The 25,589-nt window shown below is 40.5% G+C and overlaps 2 protein-coding genes, 1 long non-coding RNA gene and 1 pseudogene across 4 annotated transcripts; 3 read left to right on the top strand and 1 right to left on the bottom strand.

Moving 5' to 3' along the window:
* The first annotated feature begins 98 nt into the window (after window positions 1-98).
* LOC308411562 lies at window positions 99-868 on the top strand. Its single transcript, XR_013974406.1, has 3 exons — window positions 99-241; window positions 411-569; window positions 728-868. It is a non-coding gene; the product is annotated as an uncharacterized lncRNA (long non-coding RNA).
* Window positions 869-3,941: 3,073 nt separating this feature from the next.
* On the top strand, window positions 3,942-7,017 carry LOC308411400 (sterile alpha motif domain-containing protein 3-like; annotated as a pseudogene). Its single transcript has 6 exons — window positions 3,942-4,022; window positions 4,329-4,535; window positions 4,800-4,894; window positions 6,193-6,238; window positions 6,353-6,432; window positions 6,537-7,017. The product of its transcript is annotated as a sterile alpha motif domain-containing protein 3-like (transcript).
* A 4,472-nt stretch (window positions 7,018-11,489) lies between these two features.
* On the top strand, window positions 11,490-15,100 carry LOC308411543 (uncharacterized protein). Its single transcript, XM_080905480.1, has 2 exons — window positions 11,490-12,351; window positions 13,885-15,100. The coding sequence occupies exons 1-2, from the start codon at window positions 11,515-11,517 to the stop codon at window positions 14,209-14,211; spliced, it is 1,164 nt and encodes a 387-aa protein (XP_080761606.1). The 5' UTR covers window positions 11,490-11,514; the 3' UTR covers window positions 14,212-15,100.
* A 1,027-nt stretch (window positions 15,101-16,127) lies between these two features.
* On the bottom strand, window positions 16,128-22,458 carry LOC308411398 (uncharacterized protein). Its single transcript, XM_080905272.1, has 5 exons — window positions 22,307-22,458; window positions 19,505-20,239; window positions 18,737-19,129; window positions 18,068-18,184; window positions 16,128-17,558 (listed from the first exon to the last, which is right to left on the bottom strand). The coding sequence occupies exons 1-5, from the start codon at window positions 22,382-22,384 to the stop codon at window positions 16,482-16,484; spliced, it is 2,400 nt and encodes a 799-aa protein (XP_080761398.1). The 5' UTR covers window positions 22,385-22,458; the 3' UTR covers window positions 16,128-16,481.
* Window positions 22,459-25,589: the final 3,131 nt, after the last annotated feature.

Genomic DNA, 25,589 nt, shown 5'->3' with positions numbered 1-25,589 from the left:
ATCCTTACATTGAATTTAGAGTTTGTACTACCATTTATCTTGCAGACAATGAGGTTGATGGTGACACAGTTGACTGCGGTCTTACTGAGACTATGGTTGCATACCTTTTCCAAGGATCCTTCAAAAAGCAGGTTAAATTCAACCAATTTGTGTCAAGGATGAAGGAATCTTCAGTCAGTCTGACTCTACAGACTGTCTCTCCAGAAGACTGGCAACCATCTACTTCGTCAACTTCAATAAGGTATTTTCTTATTTATAATGAAGTTAGTATGTCTGAAGCATACATGTTGGCCGTTATGCACTTTTAGGATTTAGTTAATATGATCATTGTTTCTACCATATGTATTGTTACTGTAGTGTTTTATACTTCAATTCATGCAATAAAAACAAACACTTAACTGTTTTCACAGCAATGAAAATACTTTGAGACTGCCAGCCTCTTTTGAAATTCCAAGATTTCCCAAAAATCTGCAACTAAAACTGGACAACAAAGAACCGTGCCATAAAAATCCAAGGGACAGACACACAATAATCAGAGTTCTATATGAAGCTGTGGCACAGTATACTATGTAAGTTAATCAGGGTAATGTTAGCTTGTTGCTTTAGAAAAAGCTGAATCTGTCATATTGAAAATAAACGCTACATTACTAAGAAACAAAAACTGACACTTGATAAAGTTTGTTTGTCAGCAGTTGCTCTAACACTTCTGTTTCTTCTGATATTACAGGTATCCCACAAATTCTGAATATGTGCAAGCTGTGAAGACGCTGGTAACGAAGTATCCTTTCCTCAAGGATCGTGAGGGAAATGGTTATGTAAGTTAAATTTAAAATTAGCATAAGGTTCCTTCAAGATTACAAAGTAAAAGTGAAGCTTTTTTCGATCTTGTTTTGTTAGTAAGACAATCTGTAGCCTCTCAGTAGGTTTGTATGAAGTATGTGTTACGTAAGGCCCAAAATGGCCTCCGTACAAGAAAGTAGTAGCTCTAATATTGACCAGTAACGAACCACCACACGCACACTGTAATGGGTTACACAAGATTTATTTGTTCTTTCTCCGGGTAAAACTACTGGCTGAAGACACAACTCTGGCCAGGAATCCAAGGCCCAAAGCCACCGCGGTCAGGGTTGTTAGCCTTTTCAGGCCTGACTTCGTTCGAGGCTGGGTCTCCAGATCACATCCTGGGAGCTGGAACTTCCCCAAAACTGGTCCAGTTTCCTTGTCAGGGGCACAGAGAGTCTCCAGTCCAGTGTTTGTTTTCCTGCCTTCCAGCACATCCACTCACATCCCAATAAGAATGAGTCCTCCCTCCAACATCCTCAGTTTATTTTAAAAGCAAAACCAGGCCAGGTTAAAAATCTTTTCCATTAAAATGTGCACACTTCATCCTGGATCTTCGAGGCTTCCCTGCTTCACCAGTGTCCTACTAAAAAAAACAACGACAACCCCTACTTCCTGTTTCCTCTCCCCTTTATAGAGAAGGGCTCCAATCCTCCCCAATCAGCTGCTCCCTGTATTCAACTCCAAATAGCTGGCAGCTGGACTAGAGTAGAATCTCCACTCCCACATGGGTGTGGCCCACACCTCACATCAAACACAAAAAAACACCAAAGCATGCAATTAATACAAAACAAAATCTAAAGAAATGCCAACCCAAAAGCTTAGTGGGGGATTCTCTCCATCCTTTTCCACCATGCTATACTCTGTAACACACACCCCAACTTTTTCCTAGCCCGTCCTCGGGCACTCTACTAACTATATCGAGATGGGGGTTTCCCAAAATTTTCACGGGCAGATCTCCTTAGACCCTCCTGAATTGCAGGGGCAGACTGGTAGGAGGGGGGATAGTGATCTGACCCTGGCCTCTGCTGTGCCATGCTCCATAGAAGCAACCACTGATCTGAGACTGTCGCTATGTCATGCGTGGCTGTCGTCTCTGGTTCTGGGGTGCCATCTCCTGTTTTATAGTCATCTGAAGGTAGGAAAGTACATATGCGCAGGCGATTGTGATGAACCACTCTAACAGAACCATCTTTACCTTCCGGCAGAATTCTGTAAACTGGGTTTGTAGGGTTTGGCTGACCGACTATAATTTGGATCTCTTCCTCCCAGTGTGCTGCCAATTTACCTTGTCCATCCCTTCTTGTTGTATGGACTAAAACCCTTTCTCCTGCGAGCAATGGAGCTGCCCTAGCTCCAACATCATACCTGCCCTTCATCCGGCTTGCAGCCTTCTGACTGCTCTTCTCCACCATTTGGTATGCCAGCCTCAAGCGCTCATGATGTCTCTTAACCCACTCTTGGGTGGTTGTTGGCTCTGTGGATCTCTTCGTTCCCATAGACAGCTCAACTGGCAGACGAGCATTCCATCCAAACATCAAGTAGTGGGGGGTATAACCTGTAGATGCATGGACAGAATTGTTATAGGCCTGGAGCAGTTCTGGTAAATATTGCACCCACCGAGTTCGCTTCTCTTCCTCTAGGGTGGACAACATGTTTATTAATGTCTGGTTGAAACGTTCGCAGGCCCCATTGCCCTGAGGGTGATAGGCAGTGGTTCGACTTTTCTGGCAATTATAATACTGGCAGAGTTCTTTTATGAGGGCGGACTCAAAGTTGGTGCCTTGGTCCGAGTGCAGTTGTTCTGGACATCCAATTGGCTGAATAATGTGTTTCAACAACATCTTAGCTGTGGTTGAAGCAGTCTGATCCCTGGTAGGTATTGCCCAAGCGTACTTTGTAAACATATCAGTAGCAACCAAAATGTACTGGTATGAGTCTGCCGGTCTACTTAGTGTAAGGAAATCAACCGCCACAATTTGGAGAGGTGCGTGTGTAAGAACAGGAATGAGCGGGGCCTTACCGTCACCACGGCCTTTATGACGTACACACCGTTCACAGGATGCTGTCCAGTCACGCACTCTCTTCTCCATTTGAAGCCAGTAAAAACTACGGCGCAACATTGAGAGTGTCTTTGCCACCCCCAGATGACCATTCCTTTCATGGAAAGCCTTCCATGTTAATTGCTGTTCCTGCAAAGGAACAAGGATTTGATAATAAGCCTCATATGTGTTGGAATCCACTCCCCTGCGGACCAACACACCCTCCAACAGCTCCAGCCGTGACCATTGTCTCATGTAATTTAAGACTGCAGTAGACTCCTGACGTCTCTCCTCCCCCGATGGTGTCCTTCCTTGGGCCATATAATGTCTCACTCTATACAACGTTGGGTCCTGCTCCTGTAAGCTTTTCCAGTGTCCTGGATCCCAATCAATGTTCACAGCCTGAACCCGTGCTCCTTCACCCATCCTCTGTGGGGACACCAGATCTTGGGGTTGCACCTGTAATGGCATTCTAGACAGAACATCAGCATTCACATTTTCCTGGCCGGGCCGGTACTTGATATCAAATTGATAATTTGCAAGTTGTGCTACCCACCGTTGCTCCACTGCGCCCACTTTTGCAGTCGATAAATGGACCAATGGATTATTGTCAGTATAAACTGTAAACAGAGACCCCCATAGATAGTCTTTAAATTTCTCAGTCACCGCCCATTTCAGAGCGAGCAGCTCCAATTTAAAGGAGCTATAGTTTGCATCATCTCTTTCTGTGGGTGCTAAGCTTCTGCTAGCATAGGCTATCACACATTCTTTCCCATCTTGTACTTGAGAAAGTACTGCACCAAGGCCCACTTTACTGGCATCCGTGTAGAGCTGAAAGGATAATCTGAAATCAGCAAAAGCTAAAATAGGCGCCTCTAGCAGTTTCTGCTTCAGAAGATCAAAGGACTGTTGACAATTCTCATCCCAGTTTATGGGAATATTCTGTTTTTTATTCTTAGGTACTCCCACCAGCAATGAGTTAAGAGGCCTAGCAACACTTGCAAATCCTGCAATGAACCGCCGATAGTAACCGGCAAAGCCCAAAAAGGAACGCACCTGATGAATAGTCTGCGGGGCCGGCCACTTCTGTACAGCGGCAATCTTATCAGGGTCCGGAGCCACACCCTCACTGTTCACCAGGTGACCCAGGAACTTCACCTGCTGCTGGAAAAGAACACATTTATCAGGTCGCAACTTCAGCCCATAGCCCTTCAATCTTGTAAACACTGCCTGCAGATGCTCTAGATGGCTGTTGAAATCCGGTGAGTATACTATCACATCATCCAGATATACAAAAGCAGACTCTGTGATTTGACTTCCCAAGCAACTTTGCATCAACCTTTCTTTGTGATGCACAGATCGTGTCAGCTCTAATTGTATATTTAGTCTTATGTTGGGTTTCTAATCTGTTTTGACTTTCTCTTCTCACTCTTGCTTTCTTTCAAGGGACCATGCGTCCAAGGAGAGGATTTATTATCCATAGACGCCCACTTAAAGGTCTTACAGTGCCAATATCAGAAGATGCAACCAGATACCATGGTGGTTCATAACCGTATGCAGCAAACGTTTGCTTGGCGGCAGAAAGAAATTGCAAATGGTATGCCTGTGGAAGATGTGTTGAAGAAGTACCCCTTCTTAGGGATGCCTACTGGTGTAAGTCAGAAAGCTGAATTGAACTTGGAAATAGCTGTCACATTTAACATGTTTATAGTAGTATATTTTATTTGCCCTTGACCTTGCTTTCTTCATCTGTCCCTCTTTCCTTTTTTTGTATGTTCATGTAACTTCTTACAGTATTGTTGTTAAATTCTATAAAAAAAATAATTATGCAGCACCATACATAATTAATATCAACTTTAGATTATTTCATTTTCATACACTGTTATTTTGTACTGAAAATTAATTTTTTACTTGTAGCTGTGCAACGAACTCGGGTGGATCCAACCAACAACGGGTAATGTAAGCCAGCGAAGGTGATTGGCCTTACACGAGGGAAAACCCCACTCTACCAGCTCTACCTTTTTTTTTTTTTTTTTTTTTTTTTTTTTTTGGCCTGTCCCGTTTGGCTCTTTTGCCATCAGAATTGTTGTCTAAAGGCAAAGAAAGATGCCCAACGGATTTACTTTACCAAACTGACCATCCCAGCCTTGCCGTAATGGTCCATTTGATTCACCTTTTATTGTTTATTTTATTTTCACTTACTGAATACGGGACAGACTTGACTGGGGGAAAGAAGGGGAGAAAGAAAGAGGGAAAGAGAAACAGCTGAGAAGAGGGACGGGGGAGAAGGGCAAAAGACAAAAACCAACAGAACGGGCAGAGAAAAAAAATGCATATATCAATCACCTGGATCACCTGCTGAGAAAGAAAAAAGAAAGCAAGCAGAAGAGAACAAGAGTAATAGAATAAACAACATCACAATGATATATGGGAATATGACAGTAAATACTAAATGTTAAACATTATTGTGCAGCACATAAGATCAACAGAACACAGTGTGCTTTGAGGTAGGAGCCAAAAAGGGTGTAGTTTGTGGGTGTGATCACCCGTGTGTACACCTGTGAGCATGGACGCGCTTGTTTTTTGTTTTTTTAAAAGGTTCCTTCATGTAATAATCTGCTAGAGGGTGTGGGGGGGCCACAGCCCCGTCCTCCAGGGCGTGAAGCAGGTGTGGAGGAGATCAAAACTCCAGACATCCAGAGGCCCCCAGAACACAAGAGACCAAGGAAGACCAACAGAGGGGCAGCTGCGCCACTGTCCCGGAAAGAGCTGAGGGGGCACCTAGACCCGGTTTGTAGAGTACGCTTGGGGAGTGTGATCGTGTGTACAACGTCTCTTTATGTATGTCTCCACGTTGGTTGAGTGTGGAGTAAGTGCATATGAGAGCATGAGGGTGGGAATGGATGTTTGTATCTGTGTGTGCCTGTATGTCTGTGTCTATATGTCAGGTTGGGTGTCAGGCGCCACCTCTCTGGGGACATCTCAGGCCCTCCAAGGTTTGGAGGCCTATCTCCCCCTACCACCACTTCCCCTGCCAGTGGCGGACCCCCTCAGACATCGGTGCGTTGGTGGTTCTTTGTGTCCGGGGATGGGCGTCCAGGTACACACCGGCTCACTCCTTGGCGGCCGCTTATCGGGGCCTGGAGCCTGGGGCTCGCTCGGGCCACTTCGGAGGTGGGGTGCCCCCGGCCTCTAGGCCTGGGGCTCGGTCACTCAGGCGCAGCTGGCTGCCGGCAGAGCTCACGGGCGCGTCACTGCAACTCCCCCTGGCTTCTGCTCCGCGGCTGCTGAGTGAGCCCTCATCTACCAGCTCTACCTTGATGCAAGAGAGGAGGCTCTCACTGATGACCTACCAGGTATTTGCTTTTTTTTTTAACTTCAAGGCTTCCATTTTATATAATTTTTATAGGTAACTGGAAATGCCAGATAAAATGCATGGGTGATCTTGTGTTTTGTTGTTTTTTTGGCAGATCTTGACACAAGGGCTGCACTTTTATTCCTGCCATACGTCTTCAAGGAGAAACTGGATCTCTTTGTCATACTTGGAGAGGTGTGTGTATTAAAATATTTAGTCTATATAAAAGGAAAACAAATGTATCTTTTGTTAAGAGACTAAGATATTGCTTTCCTCTACCTTCTCTTTTGACTTCAAAGGTTCATCCGAAAACCCCCTATCCAACTGTTCAGCTACTTCATGAAGACTGGAAACCAGTGTTCTCCAGAAGCGCTCCAAACATTGTGAAGTTGGATGGCAGTGAAGTGTGCAGAAGCTCGTGTATTTTTGAAGGAATCATCTCTTATTTCTGCTTGTATTTTGTCTTCAACCTTGCTTATCCAAAACATCTGAAGAACACCCTGATTTTTCTCCAAAAGTACATTGTGAAAATAGATGAGGGTGAGGACCGGCCTCTGCCAATCACAGTCACCAGACAAATAAATCTTCTGTATTGACCACCATGCCTCAGCCATATCAGTGCTCCAAATGTGGCAGAAGAACCTTTAGTTTGACAAAGCTTATTCAGCACATAGGACTTATTCATTCCCATGATGCCAATTTTGATATAACCTGTGGACTCAGTGACTGCTGTTCTTCCTTCAAAAAATATGAATCTTTCAGACGACATGTGTATAGGAAACACAGAGAGCAAGTGTTGTGTCCCCATAAAGACTTAGATGAAAATGAGCAGGAGGTAGTCAGTCCACACCCAAATGAATTTGCAAATGACATAACTGAAAATATTGAAACCCCTCCATCCTGGGATGAATTTTTGATAAATTTCAGAGACAATCTTTTCAAGTTCATTCTTAAGTGCAGAGAGAAAAATTCTTTACCAGCCTCTGTTCAGGAAGAAATTGTGGAAGACGTAAATTTTCTGATGTGTTTTTTCAAGGAGAACTACGATGCTTTTATAGCATATCATTTAGAGAAAATGGGTCTTGACGTGTCTTTGTGTCCAGAGGTTAAAAATGTCCTGCATTCAAATGAATTTTTTGAGAAGGCTTCAACAGCTATTCGATCTCCTTATTTGGTCAAAGAACATTGCAAATCAAAGATCAACATGACAGAGCCTGTTCATTGCAAATTAAGAGACTCTGTGGGTCATACAGTTGGCTCGTATCCTGTTGATAAGGTGCTAAAAAATTATCTTTCTCATGAAGACATAAAAGATCAAATTTTTTCAAGTGGCAATTCGGAAACTGATGAATTTCTAACAGATTACTCTGATGGAGAAATCTTCAGACATCATCAATTCTTCAAGGATAACCCAAATGCACTGCGACTCCATTTTTATGAGGATGAATTTGAAGTACTTAATTCCCTAGGATCTAAACGATCCAAACACAAACTTAGTGCATTTTATTACACTGTAGGCAATTTGGACAAAAGGTACACTTCTCAGCAGAGACACATTCATCTAGCGTTATTGGTACGCTATTCTTTCGTTAAGCGGTGTGGTTGGCATGTTATCCTTAAACCTTTGCTTGATGATTTGGAAAAACTTTCCACTGATGGCTTTACTTTTACCATTGATAAAACTGAACACACTATTCATGCTGCTCTTGCAACTTTATCTTGTGATAATTTATCAGCTCACATGATTGGTGGTTTTTCTATGTCATTTAACACTGGTAGAATTTGTCGGTATTGCATGGCTTCTTATGAAGATATGAAACAATCCTTTGAGGAAGAAAGCTTTGTTTTAAGAACATCAGAGGTTCACCAGTATCATCTTGCACGAATCCAAGAATTTCCGGATGATAAAACAATATATGGTGTAAATAGTTCATGTCCTTTTGACAGACTGAGTTATTTCAGTGTTACACAAGCTTTACCACCTGATGTAATGCATGATCTGTTGGAAGGTGTAGTTCCTCTAGTTATGAAACTAGTGATTTGTAAAGCCCACACTGAGAAGCATATTACAATTAGAGAGATCAATGAAGAATTGCAAAAAATGCCCATTGGTCAGAATGACAAAACAAACAAACCAGTACAGTTATCAGAAAGACTACAGAGTGTTGGTATTGTTGGATCAGCATCTCAAAAGTGGTGCCTGTTCAGATTGCTGCCATTTCTGATGGCAGACCGTGTGCCACCTAATTGTAAATATTGGCATGTTTTTCTTCTATGTCGTGAAATAACAGAGATTGTAATGGCTAAAAAAGTGCGAAAAGAGAATATTTTATTGTTGAAGTTGCTTGTCCATGAGTTTCTCACAAAACTGAAAAGTGTATTTGGGGATGTAATTACACCAAAGTGTCATTATTTAATCCACTATGCAAGACTGATTGAAATGTTCGGCCCTCTACGTTTGTTATGGTGTATGAGATTTGAAAGTAAGCACCAGTATTTCAAAACGTTGTCCCGCAATTGTAGAAATTTTATGAACATTGCTACAACTTTGAGCAACAGACATCAGTTCAGACAGTGCTGGGAGTTTTCTAACAAAAGTTTACTTGGTGAATTTGAAAATGTTTTTGGAAAAAGTGTGACTACACCATTTTTGTCATTACCACTGGAACTGCAACAAGCACTGACAGTCTATTGTGGCTTTTCTGAAGTTGATAGTGCTAAGAAAGCTTTCCAGCGTGTGTCAGAAGTAATTGTGAACAGTGTCAAATACTGTGTAAGAGATGTGTTTGTCATTGATGTACTGCATTCAGAGAAGATTCCTCTGTTCTGGCAAATTAAGTACATATTTAATATTGACACAATGTGGGTCTTTTGTGGAAAAATTCTCATTCCTCTGTTATATGACAACCATTTTCATTCATACAGTGTTAGAGTTGATAGTGAATGGACGTTGCTAAAACCTGGACAGGAAATTGATGTTGCAGCTTATGACACATACTCTGTTGATAACAGTTTGTATGTAACAGTTAAGCAATGTATTTAAGAAGGTAATAAATGTGACAAGTATTTTTGACTTTGTATCTTCAATTTTTCAAATCTTGAGAGGAAAAATATAGGAAATCTGTGTTTAGATACTGAACCTTTAGAAAGACATTTTTGTACTCCTTTTAAGGGTTCTTTTTTGTACTTTATACTAAGGGTACAACTTTGCCCTTTAAAGTACAGGTTTGACATGTAAAAGGTACAAATTACAAGGGTACAAATCAGTACCCACAGTTTAGGGTACAGAACGGTACCTTAGAGGGTACCACCCCAGTGACAAGCCATTGTACCCCTATAGGTACATTTCTGTACTTTAATTTCTGAGTGTGAATGATTGATGAAGTTGAAAAGCTTAAAACTGAGCTTGACTAGGCCTTCCCCAGAGTCTCCATCAACACCACCTTTCCTCAATTCTTATGATGTATTACCACCAATTGGAATAGGCCATTAGAAGTATACTTCATCTTGTCTCCCTCTATTCTCTTTCCATCACCCCCAACCGGTCGCAGCAGATGGCCGCCCCTTCTTGAGCCTGGTTCTGCCGGAGGTTTCTTCCTAAAGGGAGTTTTTCCTCCCCACTGTCGCCCAGTGCTTGCTCAAAGGGGATCATTGGATTGTTGGGGTTTTCTGGCTTTTTCTGTAGTGTTTTCACCTTACAGTATAAAGCAGCTTGAGGAGACTGTTGTTTTGCCATGATGCAATATAGTATTAAATATTACTAAATTTTAAAAACATCTATTATAGCATCAAAGTAAAACAAAAAAACTAAAGTATACTTCAATGAAATTAATCAAAATGTCTAATCTGGCAAAAAAAAGAAAAGAAAAAAGGTTTCACCTTTAAATAAAAATCCAAATCACAAAAATTCTGATTTTTGTTGTGTGTGGGTTTTTTTGTGTGTGTTGTCAAGTATAAAAGTTTTGCACTCTGTCACGGTCTCGATGTCTGCCCGGCCGGCTCCGCAAGGTTACATATGTTTATTGTGTTGCTGCTTTCTTCCACTCGTCATTCTGCCTGGGCGGAGCTCAGGCCCACGCACCTGTCTGCAATTACGCTGCAACGTGTCCTGTCTGTATGGAGACTGAGAGCTGCCAGAGTAATAATGTAGATACAGGCCTCTTTCTCCTTCTGCTGGTGTTCATGGTTTTATTCCATTGATGTTGCTATCATTTGTAAATATATTTATTTGGTGTTATTTTATCAATTTTCTACTACTGTCGTTCATGTATTTAATTTTTTTTGTATTTAAATATGATATCCCCAGGCTTCAGCTCTGGGGAAGAAGCTGTTCCTCAGTTTGGGTGGATTCCGTCACTCACAGCGTTGTTAGCCCTCTTGTGCGCACAGACTGCAACCCCCCCACTGTGCGTTGCCATGATATCTGCAGTGTGAGGTTGGATCGCTCATTTTCATTTGGATAACATCGCAGAACGGCTCACTGCAGCTGTGGGGTCTCAGAACCAAAAGAATGACAACACCACGGAACAGAAGCTTGATACCATCATGGGGAGGCTCGCAGCGCTCCAACGGGAAATCGAGGCCCCAGTGTCAGAGTGCTAAATTCGCTGCTCGCATAAAGGAGAAATCAACAATATTCTACATTTGGACACCACGGCGCCAGCTGCAGGCCCAAGGCTGGAGCCCACCAAAACAACTCCCTGATAACGACTGTGTGATGACTATTCTTCCCATCCCATGAAGGACACCTGGATCGGCTGGAGGACTGTTTACTTAGCCTGATACAGCGAAGGACACTGTCTCAGCTGAACTATGGACACGCACACACATACACTTACACTGATAAGCACGCACTCATCCCCCTCCCTTCCAAACGCCTTCGATGCTTGTTCCTGCGGGGGAAGGCAGCGGGTCTGCGTGCCGCGCTGAAATGGTAGCATGGTACAGGACGACTGCTGTGTTCTTTCGAATCACCCCCCACCCCCCTATCCATCCCCTGTGGCTTGTCATGTGCTCTGATGTTGTGATGTGGACATTAATGTGCTCTCTGTGCAGAGGAGTTTTTTTTTTTGTTTCCTGTTCTCATGCTGTCCTCTACGGAGCCCCCCAGGGGACATGGGAGAAAAAAAAATTACGGAGGAAAAAAAAAAAAATTAGGGAGAAAAAAAAAATTAAGACGGACTTTTGCGAGATCTCGCAAAAGTATTGCGAGATCTCGCAAAAGTCTGTACCATAGATCTCCAAATCAGCACTGAAACCTTAGAAACAACCACAGCGATGGAGGACACACACCCATTTGAGCGATTCATAGATTTTTACTTTGAGCTTGGACTAAACTATAAAGACATTAAAACTGTGCTTTGCATTAGACACAGTTTTCATATAAGCGAAAGACATCTGAAGAGAGTTCTTAGCGCAAGGGGACACACTCGCCACAAAGCGTACTCTGACCTGGCCGTCTTGGTTGAATTTATAGACAACCAATTGCAGTACTCTGGGCAGCTTCACGGATACCGATGGATGTACGCTAAATGCAGGGAACATGGACTACGCGTGAGGAAAGAGGATGTGCGCTTGGTTTTGAAGGAGCTGGATCCCCGAGGCGTCGCACTGAGGCAAGCAAGACGTTTCAGGCGGAGGAACTATTTTTCAAAAGGGCCGAATTTCATCTGGCACATGGACTCCTACGACAAACTGAAGCCATATGGCATCTGTATCAATGGTAGTATTGACGGTTTCTCGAGAAAAATAATCTGGCTTAATGCATACACAACAAATAGTAATCCGAAAGTGATCGGGGGGTATTACATAGAAGCGGTGCAGCGTTTAAAGGGCTGCCCTAGAGTTGTGAGGGGCGATCTTGGAACTGAAAATGGCCATGTTAGAGGCTTTCAGCGTTTCCTTGTGCCCGTGGCTCCTAACGACACCCCTGAGAGTTACTTGGAGGGAGCAAGTACCGCCAATCAAAGGATTGAATACTGGTGGCGTTTTCTTCGCAGCCAGTGTCTGGAGTTCTGGTTATCCTTATTTGCAGACATCAGAGACAACGGGTACTTTGATGGTGGGTTTCTGGACAAAAACCTCCTTCAGTTTTGTTGCATGGGACTCATCCAGGTGAGTTAATAAAATATGTTTTGTTGCGTGCCTGGATGCATGCGTGTGTGAGTGAGAGATAAAGGAAACTGAGGAAGTGAAACGTCTCCTGTACTCGTTTGTGGTGTTCCCATTATCACAAATGTGGAAGCCAACTGCTCAGCCTCTGTGTGGTGGTGGTGGTGGAGGACCCCCATCTTTTTTTTCGGGCCTCCACTTTTTTTCTAGTGGCCATAACGGGTCACATTTGAGCATACAGAGTAAGCAAATATGTACTTGTAATGTGCTCAGATAATTTTAATAAGTGCTTACAGAAAGACAATTAATGTAGCCTCTAACTGCAATTGATTTACATCGGACAAACAGACCAAGCACTATGGCTCATAATACAATTACACCTCACCTGTTTGGACTATATTTTTATATTTCATTTTTACTTGCTGCCAGGAACGTTTGGGGCCTGTTGGGTTGCACCTGCGCTCACATCACGTCACAAAATAAAATGTATAAAATAAAAAATAAAATATAATAAATAACGTGTTAAATGGGTGGAAATCCCTAGATCAATGTTTAAATTAACACTCACGCATTGACTCTGTCGGCTATTTTTTGCCATGCATGCTCCCTTTCTTTTGCAGCTGAGGCTGTGTTACTTTTTTTCTGCAAAATTTGCATGTTATCGGCATATGCTGCCATCAGAATTTCGGCCTCAAGCGCTGTAAAATACATTGACCGCGCCTTCTTTCCCTCCGTCTCCATGGTGACTCGCTTAATCTGTGCTCCACTAATAAGGGCTTTATGTATCCTCGTGCGCGTGCTTAACTTGGGGTTAAAGCAACTCCGCGTTGATTGAACTAATTGTTATCAGCCTTTCTGAAACCGAATATTCCGAGTTGGACAGTTCGGGGTTACTCAACCCTGAGTATCGTTTTTCACTTCCTGAAATAGGGCCCTGTACCAGGTTTAGGGAATGGAGAGACTTGCAGGAAGAAAGAGACAAGACAGGGAGAAGCGGGTGAGAGGAGCAGGGAGTAAATGAAATCAAAAATTGTGTAAATACTATAATTTAGGTTTAAGCAATTGGCCGCCTTAAGGAAGAGCTCAACAACCAAGACTACAGTAACATCTATGTTGTTTATGTTGACATGGCATATGAAATTTTCTTATCTATAATATTAACTATTTACAATTTGGAATTATTTCGATTGGGATATCAAAATAACTTACAAATACAAAATACAATGATCAGTGACATAAAACAAATTGATTATTATGAGGTGAGTAGATGAGCCAAGCAGGTAGTAATAAGACTAATAGTACTAATGTAAGATATCACAGCATAACAGTAACCGTAGTTAGTGTGTGAAACACTTGTACAGATGACATTAGGTAAAGTACATGATTACAAAAATGCACATGATTGTTTAAAAATAATAAATTGCATAAATCTAATAAACCTTCCTCTCAGTGAGTGAGTTGTCTCATCGTGATTTGCGTATATGTATATACGTACATGCGATCGCATTTCTTAAATTTCTGTATTCTTTTTAACAGGATGAGCTGGATGACACTGCACAGGTTTGGAATACACACTCCATCAGGCCATCAGCAAACATCAATATCCCCAGTGGTCGACCTAATGTAATGTATACATTACCTGAGCTCTACGGGACAAGAGACTTCCTTTGCCCCACTGAAGAAGAACATGTTGAAATGTGTAAAACTGAGTGTGTTTTTCGACTGACCAAACCATGTGACCCCGATGTATATGAACTGTGCAATATCATCATGACTGAGTCCCATCTGACTCCACCAACAGACTCATATCAGGCTGTGAACTTGTACATGCATTTAAGAGAGAACATCATGGCATTAGTGTAAATTGCATACACTGCAGCAGAGAACATTACTCAAAATTGACCTGTGATATGTGCGAAAGCTAACTTCTGGATGTTAAACAGACTGTAAACTGTAAGCTTTCTAGTACACAGTCATTTATGAGAATATCTTATATAGAAATATTTATTGTTGTGTTCCAGGAGGGTCAGTGAACTAAAGTATAAAGGGGAGTCTCTGCCTGTTAATGATATTCTGAGTGTTCTTTAGCACAAAAACACTGTAATGTTCTGTCAAATGTTATCAAGTTCCATGTCTATGTGTATTACTTCGAATTACTTTAACTGTGTATTTGGCTTGATACATGGATCAAAACATAAGACACATCTTAATTTAATGTGTTAGGAGTTTTAATGTACAGTGTTTAATCAGATAATGGTGGTTTATGTTGAGTATTTTGTAATAATTTTTAAATGGTGAGTTGGTTTTTATTTACACCATCTGTATTTGTTAATGATGGGAATGTTTAGTTGTTGATATTGGCTAGAATACTGTTTAAAATCGAAGAGATATGATATTATGCCTTGCTGCTTTATATATATTATAACGCCAACTGTCACATTGGCAGGCTACATGAAATGGTACTAAGGGGCATCATGATCTGAGAGGGGGCACCTTGGCATTTTTCTGAACTCCAGTTTCTCTGGCTAAAAATATAGTTATTTCATGTCATTTTTGCTTCTTTTTTTTTTAACTATTTATTCTGATTCCAGAAGAGCTTTAGTTTTTTAATGTTGGTTAAACAAAACTGAAAAAATAAAGAACTAAATAGAGACCTTTTGAACTCTTAGAATTTCTAATAGATATAAACATTCTTTTTTTGTCACTGAATTTATCTGAAGCTTATTTTATCAGCTGAATAACAAATTCTTTGCACCCACCTGTTCTGTTGATGAACAGCAATTTCATTCTAATGCTATTTTTGCAAAACTCACCACTTCTGAAAGGATGATATGTGTTGTTGAACTACCGGACAAATAAACTGAAATCTAATCAATTTCTAATTATTTTTGGACTATGTAGTACAGACAACTAAAAAATTGCAAATGACAAAAGCATATCGACAACATCTGTGTATTGACTGCCTGTGTTCCCAGGCACTTTAATTTCAGAGAAGGGTAGACAGAAGTGCATAATCTGTCAAAAATGTAGCAATACTTTATAATTAACCATATATACTATTTAATCTAATTAGAAATCCTGGCCTACAATCTTGTTTATCCTAGAAACTGTTAAATCTGATTATCATTGCTTGTTAATTTGTAATTATATAAGACAGTATAAAGAATTGTGAATCATCTGTATGTCACATTATGGCAAAGTCCTTTCAAAAAAAAAAAACTTGTGATGGCAATATGATTTTTAACAAAACAACTAGTAAACATTTTGGAAGCTAATCAAGGGAAAATAGGACTTATTGTTACAAGATGATGTTTATAGGCCACATCAGCTTTAAGAATTTGTAAACAGGGTCTTATCATTAACTTTCAATAACTTCTTTCGCAACCATAGTGACATTCTTTACTAATATTAATGGACTTTTCACCCTAAAATCAAATTTACAAATTTTTCTGTTCGCTAGCTGTAGTATTCCTTAATCCACATTGTTTTAGTGTGAGTTGCCCAATTTTAGAGATATTGACTGTACAAGCCTACCCCTCTCTTGTTTCACATGGTACTTAATGCTTAGTAGCAAAGTCCTTATGTAGACCTTATGTAGCTTCATGTTGTTTTTCAACAAGGAAGAGATCTCTACAGCTAATATCTCCCAAAACTAGGCAACTCACGACAAAACATTCTAGATGGATAAACAGCAAGCCAATGTGTGTCACTGCGGGGTATGCAGGTGTGTTGAGAGAACGTACCCAAAAGCAGACAAGGAGAGAGAGAGGACAATCAACTTAAAACAAAAGCGAGCCTTTATTCTGGCTGATGGCTGGAGTAAAAGAAAATAATGACAATGTGTACAGCAAATTTTGATGTGATCTGTCCCTCTAACGCTAAACACAAACCTTGTTTTCAACAGAAGTTAAAGATGTGGTCATTTTCAAAGAATTTTAAACAATAAAGAGTCCTTGTGAAATCTGACCTAACATACAACTAAACCATCAGAAAATTAAATTTGTGACTGCTTGTTATACGGCTGAATATATCAAATGCTTCAATGACAAAATGAAACAAGACAGAATTTATGAACTCAAGGATAATCATACAAATAAAAATTACAGCTCTAACCATTAGTACACTCATCAAGTTCAAATGATGTCCATTTCAAAGTAATTGCTGGAAAGGACATTGTCGAACTCTGTGCGAAATTCAGGATAAGAACTGTAAGTGCATGGCACTTCAAGGGTAGCTCCACAGGTGTGAGCAACAGGCCTTCTGTTGAGCCCAGTTTCAGCATTAAAACACACCAAAATTTTGTCAACACATATCACAGAAGATCCTGTGCAGAAGCGCAGGATTTTTTCAGCTTTGGTTTCATCAGCGTTTTTAACATAACGCTGAAGATGGTTAAACGTTGTTTGTTCTCCGTGAGACAGCATGATTTTTGTTGCTTCAAATAGCTGCACTAGTCTTTTGCCTGTGGCCTTCTTTGTCTCATACAGAGATAACACACTTTCCTTGTCTGCCAGTTTCAGCTGCAGATGTGCCATGGGTGTGGAGAAGCAATCCATTATATACTTTGGCTCTTGGAGAATGGCCTTATGAGCCATTGTTTCAATGGCAGGCTGCATGTTGTTCTTAGGTGGTAGGAAGTGGGAACCCATCCTTGTAAAAAGGTCAAGCAGGTCCTCTTCATCATTTTCATCCATTGTGCCTTGGAGAGCCTTCTCAACAGCTGATCTCTCAACAGGAGGCAGATAGTTGAGAAACGATGCAATCAGAATGTCTACATCAACTGAGTCCATTCCGTGGATGCAGGCTAAAATGAAAGCCCTTGACAGCCTCACTGGAAAGACACCATGGTCTAGTAAGCCTTTCACCCATATCTGCCCAACTGCTTGCCATTCAGCCTCACTAAAGTCTGGCCTCAGCCTTGGAACTTGTTCATTTTCACCTTCACACTGTTCCAAAAATTGCTCCCAAAATGCAGTGTAAACCTCCCTTGACACCCCAGCATCATCAACAGCATTTTCATTTACAAAGTTCATCTTTAAAGTCACATTCAGAATGCGACTGTCCATAAATACAGCCAAAAGATCATCAACAACTTTTATCCTGCGAATTGATACATGTAGGGGGCTCTGTGGGTCTCCTGAATTTGATGGGGAAAGTTGGTTGCTTGAATCTAAACGCAAACCTTGTGCGATGAAATTCAGTCCATGGTCCTGAGTAAAAGACAAAACATGCACATTCCATAAGAAATGCAAATGAATTGTACAGATTACACAATATCAATGTTCTGAAAAAGTTTGAAATTTATTTGTCTAATTTTAGTGGGCTGTACATTCCCAAACCATGGTTGCACTGACAATTTATATATAACATTAACATTGTGGCCTGATGGATGTCCTTGTATGCCTCACAGAAAATTATACAAGTGTTCTTTACATGTATGAGAAGACTCACTTATGTGCAAAATAGGTAGAGAACACAATAGTGACACCAAAACAATGTCTCACTGCTGTGTTATGTAAATAATTTGATTTCAAGACAAAATTTCCTGTTTAATCTTATGTTAATGTAAAACACTGGAATTGTCTCTCAACTGACAATATCCTTTTAATTCAAATAGACCCACAAACTGCCATATCCTCAGAAAATAGCATGACATTTTTGGCATCTCTACAGTATGTAAAGGTAGGTGTTTATGGTTGCCTGAATTGATCCATCTTACCTGTGCAATCTGGGGTGCTTCCTCTTGTATTGACTGCATATGGGGTGTGGGCAAGCCATTAGCTGAAGACAATGGTAGCAGGAAACCATCCATAGGTAATCCATTTGTGTCGGCATTCTGAGAAGGAAGTATTGCATTAATTGACAACAGACACCTTAACCCTTCAAGATTAGAAGACTCTTCTTCAATCTTCTACCTTGGCCTATTCTAAGTCATGAATGTTCTTAAAAAGTCTGCAAAATATGTCAATAGGTATTAAGAAATAGAACAAAAATACACCACTTTATTTTCAGCCTACATGTCTCACTTACAAGAGTAAAAAGACATATTACAGTGGAATCCCACAGGTTTTTATCAGATCTTGATGTACTTATTGCTACTTAAAATGTTGTATTACTGCTGCAAAAAAAATCAAGTTTTAAACAAACAAGAGATGAATTCTGATTAATAGAAATCGAGCAATTCTTTCACAGTACTGTAAGTTATTTCTTTTAAGATCCAAAAGAATATTACAGAAAATAACACACATGCTTAAATTTTGTCCAAGCAGGAATGCATGATCAGCTTTTTTAAAATCAGAACTATGCAAGTTACTGAATTTGATTATTAATAAATTTCCATATTTTGTCACACTTGAACCATATCAACCACAACTGTCCATGGTCTTACCTGTCTGAGATCCTCACTGTTGACATAATTCAGGGTTATCACGACTGTGTCATCACCATCTGCTCTGACAAGATCCTCTTCAGGATTCCATACAACCGTATCCGCTTCGTCTATGTGTGGAAAACGACATTCCAAATCTTCTGGAAGTTTGGCCAAGGACTCTAGTTTGAAGGATTTGTTAGGAACTATACTGGTCAGATCAATAATTTCAGAGCAGTGGTCAGGGAAATCATGATCACTTGAGTCAGTCTGCTGCCGCTGTCCCACGACAGTGTTTTTAATGTCTGTTGGGGTTGAATGCATATGATGGGATTTTCCTGGACTTTGTGTTGTCACTGCCTCACAGAGTGATTTCAGTTTTTTTGGATTGGGTTCCATCTGGAAATTGTGAATCTGTGAACCAGAAAACAAACACAAGACACAAACGAAAATAATTCAATTATTTTTTCAGCAGCCAGTCATTTTGTACATGTTAATGAATACAAAGCTGTAAGTCTTTCACAGATGTATTAAATGTACCTTACCACACAAGTCAACAACAAATTCCTGGAATAATTTCATCCTTCAGAAGTGCAAATATTCGTAGATGTACATAAAGCACTTGAATAAGACAACTCTTTATTGCAGTTGCACAGTCAAACCTAGTACAATAGTACAACAAAATTAGAAAATGTCGCATGTTACCACCGAGCACTACTAAACACAACAAAATACAGTAACTTTAAAGTGATCATTATTTTTAATAATAACTTTCTTATTTTAACAAACCTGTTTGCCAGTGTCACTGTCAGATGAATCCCCATGTTCAAGTAGATCTGGGACAAAATCATCTGTCTCACTGTCAAATCCAAGTAATGTCACCGGTGAATCTTCTTCAGTTATGCTGACAGAAAAATCCTCTTCAGATGAGGACTGAACTGTTAACAGTGTTTCATCTTTCGTGCAAATGTAAAATCTCAGGAGCTTCAATTTGGTTTGTTCATAAAGTTTGCCAACAGTGTCATCTAAAGCAATCGGATTTTTTTTAAAATCACAGATATCAATGACAAAGTCTTCAACTCTCCCTTTTGGCGAGTACCCATCTGGAAAAAACAGGTCCTTTCCCATTTCCAAAATCTTAGCTACAGTTGTAGTTTTTTCCACAGTTGCATGTCTTGTTCCTCCACCATTTCTGGTTCTCACTTGACGGTATTCATTACTGCTTAAATGAAGCCATCCGATTTCTATTTTTCTGCAGGTCTTCTCTGCTGCAGTATTTCTCTGTCTTGCCATCCCTTCACTTTGCTTTTGGAACACACCTGATGAACCACACAGCACTCCTTTGGTTTTTGATCTTACTTTCCGTGCCGCAATTTTATCTCTTAGGTTCTGCAGAACAGTCTCTTTATCTGTGCTGTACTTAGTTTGTTGACAGAAGGACTGGACAGCTAGTCTGTCACCATATGTCCTTATGTATTTTGCCATTTGTCCATCAGTCATGACGGACAGCACTGCCTTATCCACCTGCAGACATAAAACATTAGAGAAATGGTATTAATATACTTTTACTCTAGGAAGCCACACTAGCACACATGGAATACTAACTGTATTAGAATAGAGTTCTTAATCACTGTTCATGATCATTATCAAAAGTTACTCTGTCAACTTCTGTCTTATTACTTTACTGTTGCTGTGTTAGTATTAGTATAGTAATAGTAGTAGATATTTATATATGTTGGGAGAAAACCCTGCAAAAATAAACCCAGGAGGAATAGAGACACAATGAGACAAAGTTACTTTTTTATGCTTAACGTGTACACGGGTGAGCTGCTGGAAACAACCCACAACCATGGACAGTGGCTTGGCATTTTTATAGGCACAAATCACAGAGACAGTGAGAACAGGATAAGAAAATAATAAACAGATAAAATAAACAACTCCATATATGGTGCTAGTCTCGTCAGCAGAGAGCTGGGAGAGATAAAACAATCTGAAACAATATGTCCCCGAAACAATATGTCTTTGCTGGGAAAGTCTAAAAAGACACTTCTAAACTAATCTAACCACAGACAAAGGGCATCTTTGTACATTTAAAAGAAGGTAAAGAAACATAGAATCATTTTTCCTGTAGCAATATACTACGTTACTAAAAAATATTTTGCTAGTAAGGTATAAGTAAGGTAAGTTCCACCAAGTATTTTGTGCCATGCTGTCCATGTTACCATGGTAATGGCACAGCCAGATAACAACATCCAAATTCATGGGCTGCAACCTCTTTTTTTTTTTTAAACTGTATTTATCACATTGTCCAAATTCATGGGCTGCATCCTCCTGAGGACGCTTTTGTAGACCGATTATGTCACAGCGATGCACCGAAGGCTATCCAATTTCGTAGACTCCTTTTTTTTTATTATTTGCACAGAAATGTACAACAATTCTGGCAATCTCTACAAAGATTCTATTTTAAATTCGTAAACTCCTCCGAATGCAGCAGACAAATGCGTCCTCCTTTTCACCTATTTTTTTTTTAATTATTGAACTTTATTAAGAAACAGTATACAGAACATGTATACAACCAGAACAAAATTAACATATGCCAGGGGGTGTAATACAAAGAATTACATTCACTTTTCACCGAATTTGAAGGATGGGTCCGGTGTGTGCTTCGTGGCCCATATCCCAGAATTCAAAGTGCGGCCCAGCCAAACTCCAGTTTCCGGTAATGGCGGCCGTTAATAAGTTTTAAAATGACCGTTATTAATCTTTCTGGGTCACAAAATTTTTTTAAACACATTTCAGGGGAGAACGTGGGTGTATAAACTTGAAATATCTTCTCGGTTTATCAAGATATCGCATATTTGCAAAAGTGCTTCGACGTTTTCCTTGATGTCTGTTACCCACCAGCTCGATAGGTAGCCGAGAGCTCAAGGGTCACTAAAGCCGCCAAGAACGGCACAACTCGCGGCATATTATTTTCAGATCACCGCGGACTTTAGCTACTCAGGCTAAACTTAATATATAAAACACTTAGACAACCTAAAAATGTTAATGTTTGGCTTTTTTCAGTGTTTCATTTGTTCGTGAGTAAAACGGTTTGGCTGAGATTAAAGTTATTAGATTAAATTCGATAAAATAAAACTTTATTAATCCCCCGGGTGGGTTCCACATTGGTTTTACAGCGCTTAATCAACGTCACACAGAAAACTGATTAAACAGAAGTGCGAGATGGTCGAGAATTTACTCCAGTGTCGTCTTATATTTTAGATAGAAAGGAGCAGACGGACGAGCTTATTACACTCCACCGAGACAGCGGTGACGCTAATCAGAAGGCTAGACCGTCCAATTTCCCCAGCCGTTCTGAGAACCCGGCCCACGTAGACCACGAAGCCCGAGTCCTCGGGAGGATGCAGCCCATGAATTTGGACACGATTTGAAATTTCAAAACATATGTGCACTTAACGAGTTATGTTTAATGAACCTGAACATATTTACAAGAATTAACATTAAAGGCCTGCATATACGACCTCGGTTTTTCAACAAGTTACTCGCCTTTTGAACCGCGGTGTTTAATGCTTTGTTGTTTATACGTACTTTGTCTTGTTGCATGTGCATGATGTCGTCGTGTGGGACCTCTCTTGACCGCAAGAAATGTTCTAAATCCTCCTCCATGTCCGCACCGTATGGAGCCCCGTACCGTAGCACCGCACCCTTCAACTGAAACGCTATCAAAAAGGAGCGGGATCTTTTGCGAGATCTCGCAATACTTATTGCGAGCGCTCGCAATACTTTTGCGAGATCTCGCAAAAGTCCGTCTAAATTTTTTTTTTTCCCTCCCTAATTTTTTTTTCTCCCATGTCCCCTGGGGGGCTCCGTACGGACCACTTATGTGCAGCCCTGGTTATTTAGCTCGTCATATTGCAGCCACAGAAATTATTTTGTCCATGAAACCATAAAGCTGCACTTTCTTTTTGCCTTATAGTCTGATTTGTCATAACTTTTCCGTTTTGTGGTAAGCTTTTCTTTGTCTGTCACTTCTTCACCCTGACCTGTCTTATTTGGCTCAGCAGAACTGAAATATATATCCTGCTGCTTTTACACATGCACTCACATAAGCTCAGCGATTCTCTGCGCGATCAACCTCTCACATGTTTAAGCTTGCTGCGGGAGATTTCACTTGTCATGTTTGCATAGTAAGCTAACAATTAATAAGACGATGTCAGAGGAATTGGTGCACAAATTATCATCACTCACAGATCAGTGCTGTCGCTCTCTATACACAGTTTGCGCGATTGCAAAGTGAAAGCAAAAAAACAAGCGCAAATTCAAACGCGATTTCAATATGTCACATATTGACAGTGGCTCATCGATGCCAATGATATAATTACCCAGCTACATTTCTGAAAGAATGCAAAAGCATTGACATATATTTTTCCTTCCTACAATAGCCCGACGGGCAGGGAAGAGATAGATTTTGGTAGCCCGACTGAAAAAATCGCTAGCTCCAGGACGTCGGGCTAGCGATATTGCAAGCCCTGTATCTGATTGAGGAATCACTCATCTTTGGAAAAGAGAGTTTATTACAGAGAAATGTCTCTTTCCAAAATAAAAGCTATACTATCCGCTTCTTCTGGGCTATATTCTCAGCAGCATAAGGAGAATCATGTGCTAACAGCTGTCTAAATGACTCGGCTAAAGTTAGTTAGTTGTTTTTGTCTTTGCACTAGGATGATGTCGGCGTAAATGTGCAGTCATATTCGTTGTGTTCCCACTAGTGCTTTCAGGTTAATCTCGTTGAAATGACCTTAACGCCACAACACGGCAAATCTCTGTTAACGAGCTACCGCCGATCGCCCCGTGCATGGGGCTAGACGGCCAACACGTTAACGAGCTAACTGCGCTAACACACTAGTTCCCACCCATGTAATTGAGCATTGCATGGCACATCCAACATACTGTTTTACTTTAGTCCATGACTCGCTTACCTTCAGGGTCATACGTCACATGAAAACCAAAATAATTCCAAACGCCAGATCTGAATGAGGGTGGGGGAGGTCCATGTTGCAAGGAGAGCTTAACTTCTGTCTCGCTAGCTTGCCCTGCGCTCTTCCTTCTGACTATGCTGTCTGTGTTGAGCGCTCAGTGGATCTGCGCTCGACAGTGCAGCCTAGGCGGAGTAGTCGAACGCAGATTCACTGAGCGCTCAACACAGACAGCATTGTCAGAAGGAAAGTTGATAAAATAAATTACAAATTTTGTATTGTTCGATACATATGCGTACCGAACCGAAAGCACTGTATCGAACGGTTCAATATCGATACAAATATCGTTGCACCCCTAATGTTTATATATAAATATATGCGGTGGCCCCTAGAGACAAAACACGTACAAACTTCAAAACACATTTCTAGCATGAACTGAACTTCCAAAGCAGAGCTACTAGATCACTTAAATTACACAATTGAAAGCATGTGTGTATTGTTTGTGTATTTATACACACGCACTCATATATATATTCAAATAATTTTAAAAAAAAGTTCATTTACCTGTTCCACACACCAAATCCGGTCTTTGGTACTTGCTGGCTTGTGTAGCCACTAGGTAAATATACTTTTTATTCACTTCACATAAAATGTAATAAAAAAATCATATAATACAAAAATCAACTATTCACATTTCAACTTTTAACTATTTAAATTTTCAGCTTTTTCCTTTTACAAATTTAAAGTGAAACAACACAAAACACTGCAAACCACAAAACAATTAAATATAAATTAAAATATGAAAACAAAAAGAAGATGCATATTCTGCTGTCTTTCTGTGGTTTTCCTGCTCTGTGGTTAAGGGCCTTTTTTAGGTCTTCATTTTTCTTTTTCAAAGAATCAACTTCATCTTCGACCATAGCCTTCATTTTCTTTTCCAAGGCCAGAGCTCTAATATTACTCTGGCATTTCTGTTTGATCTCCATATTCTGGGCCTTTTGGTCGTGTATTACTTTGCCCATTTGATCTTTCTCGTCTGTTAAATCTTTCACAGTTTTACCCATTAATTCGTTTTGGTCCTGTAGCTTTGTATTGTGTGTCAAAAGACCCTCAATCCAACACTGCGAGGATTGATGTTGTTCCTCGCGTTCTTTAACCGCATTGACGGCCACACCTCTACTATTTTTTACTGTTCTCTCAAGCTTTTCTATTTTGGAATCATACATTTCCATGACCTCTTCTAACTTTCTGTCTGCAGCATTGGCTTTGTCTTCCAGTTTTTTAGTGTTTTCCTCGTAAAATTGCTGCATCTAGATTCTAGGCTGATGGTGACTCCTGAATTTCCTCCACTTCCTCCTCATCCTTGAAATACTCCTGATGGATGTCCACAGCATTGTTCAGTCTGATGGCATCCTCCATGACCTGGACAACATGATACCATTAGAATGACATCATAGAATGAGGGGTGTGACCAGAGCCAGAAATGCACTCATTGATCCTTTTGTTGATTTATTGCTATCATCATACACTACTAATCAACTAATCGAAGTGCAAGTGTCACAGTCTGTTATTTATTCTCCCTCCATGCAAGGCAACATCCAGGGGTGGTTCTGTGGGTTCAGCATGGCTGCCAGCCATGCTGAACCATCTGGTTCACTGGTGCTTAGGGCCTTTTTTAGGTCTTCATTTTTCTTTTTCAAAGAATCAACTTCATCTTCGACCATAGCCTTCATTTTCTTTTCCAAGGCCAGAGCTCTAATATTACTCTGACATTTCCGTTTGATCTCCATATTCTGGGCCTTTTGGTTGTCTATTACTTTGCCCATTTGATCTTTCTCGTCTGTTAATTCTTTCACGGTTTTATCCATCAATTCATTTTGGTCCTGTAACTTTGT

The sequence above is a fragment of the Rhamphochromis sp. 'chilingali' genome (assembly GCF_963969265.1).
Source record: "Rhamphochromis sp. 'chilingali' genome assembly, chromosome: 15".
Classification (NCBI taxonomy): Eukaryota; Metazoa; Chordata; class Actinopteri; order Cichliformes; family Cichlidae; genus Rhamphochromis; species Rhamphochromis sp. 'chilingali'.
The sequence above is the reverse complement of the archived record's forward strand: the minus strand, read 5'-3'. Positions and strand labels throughout refer to the sequence as shown.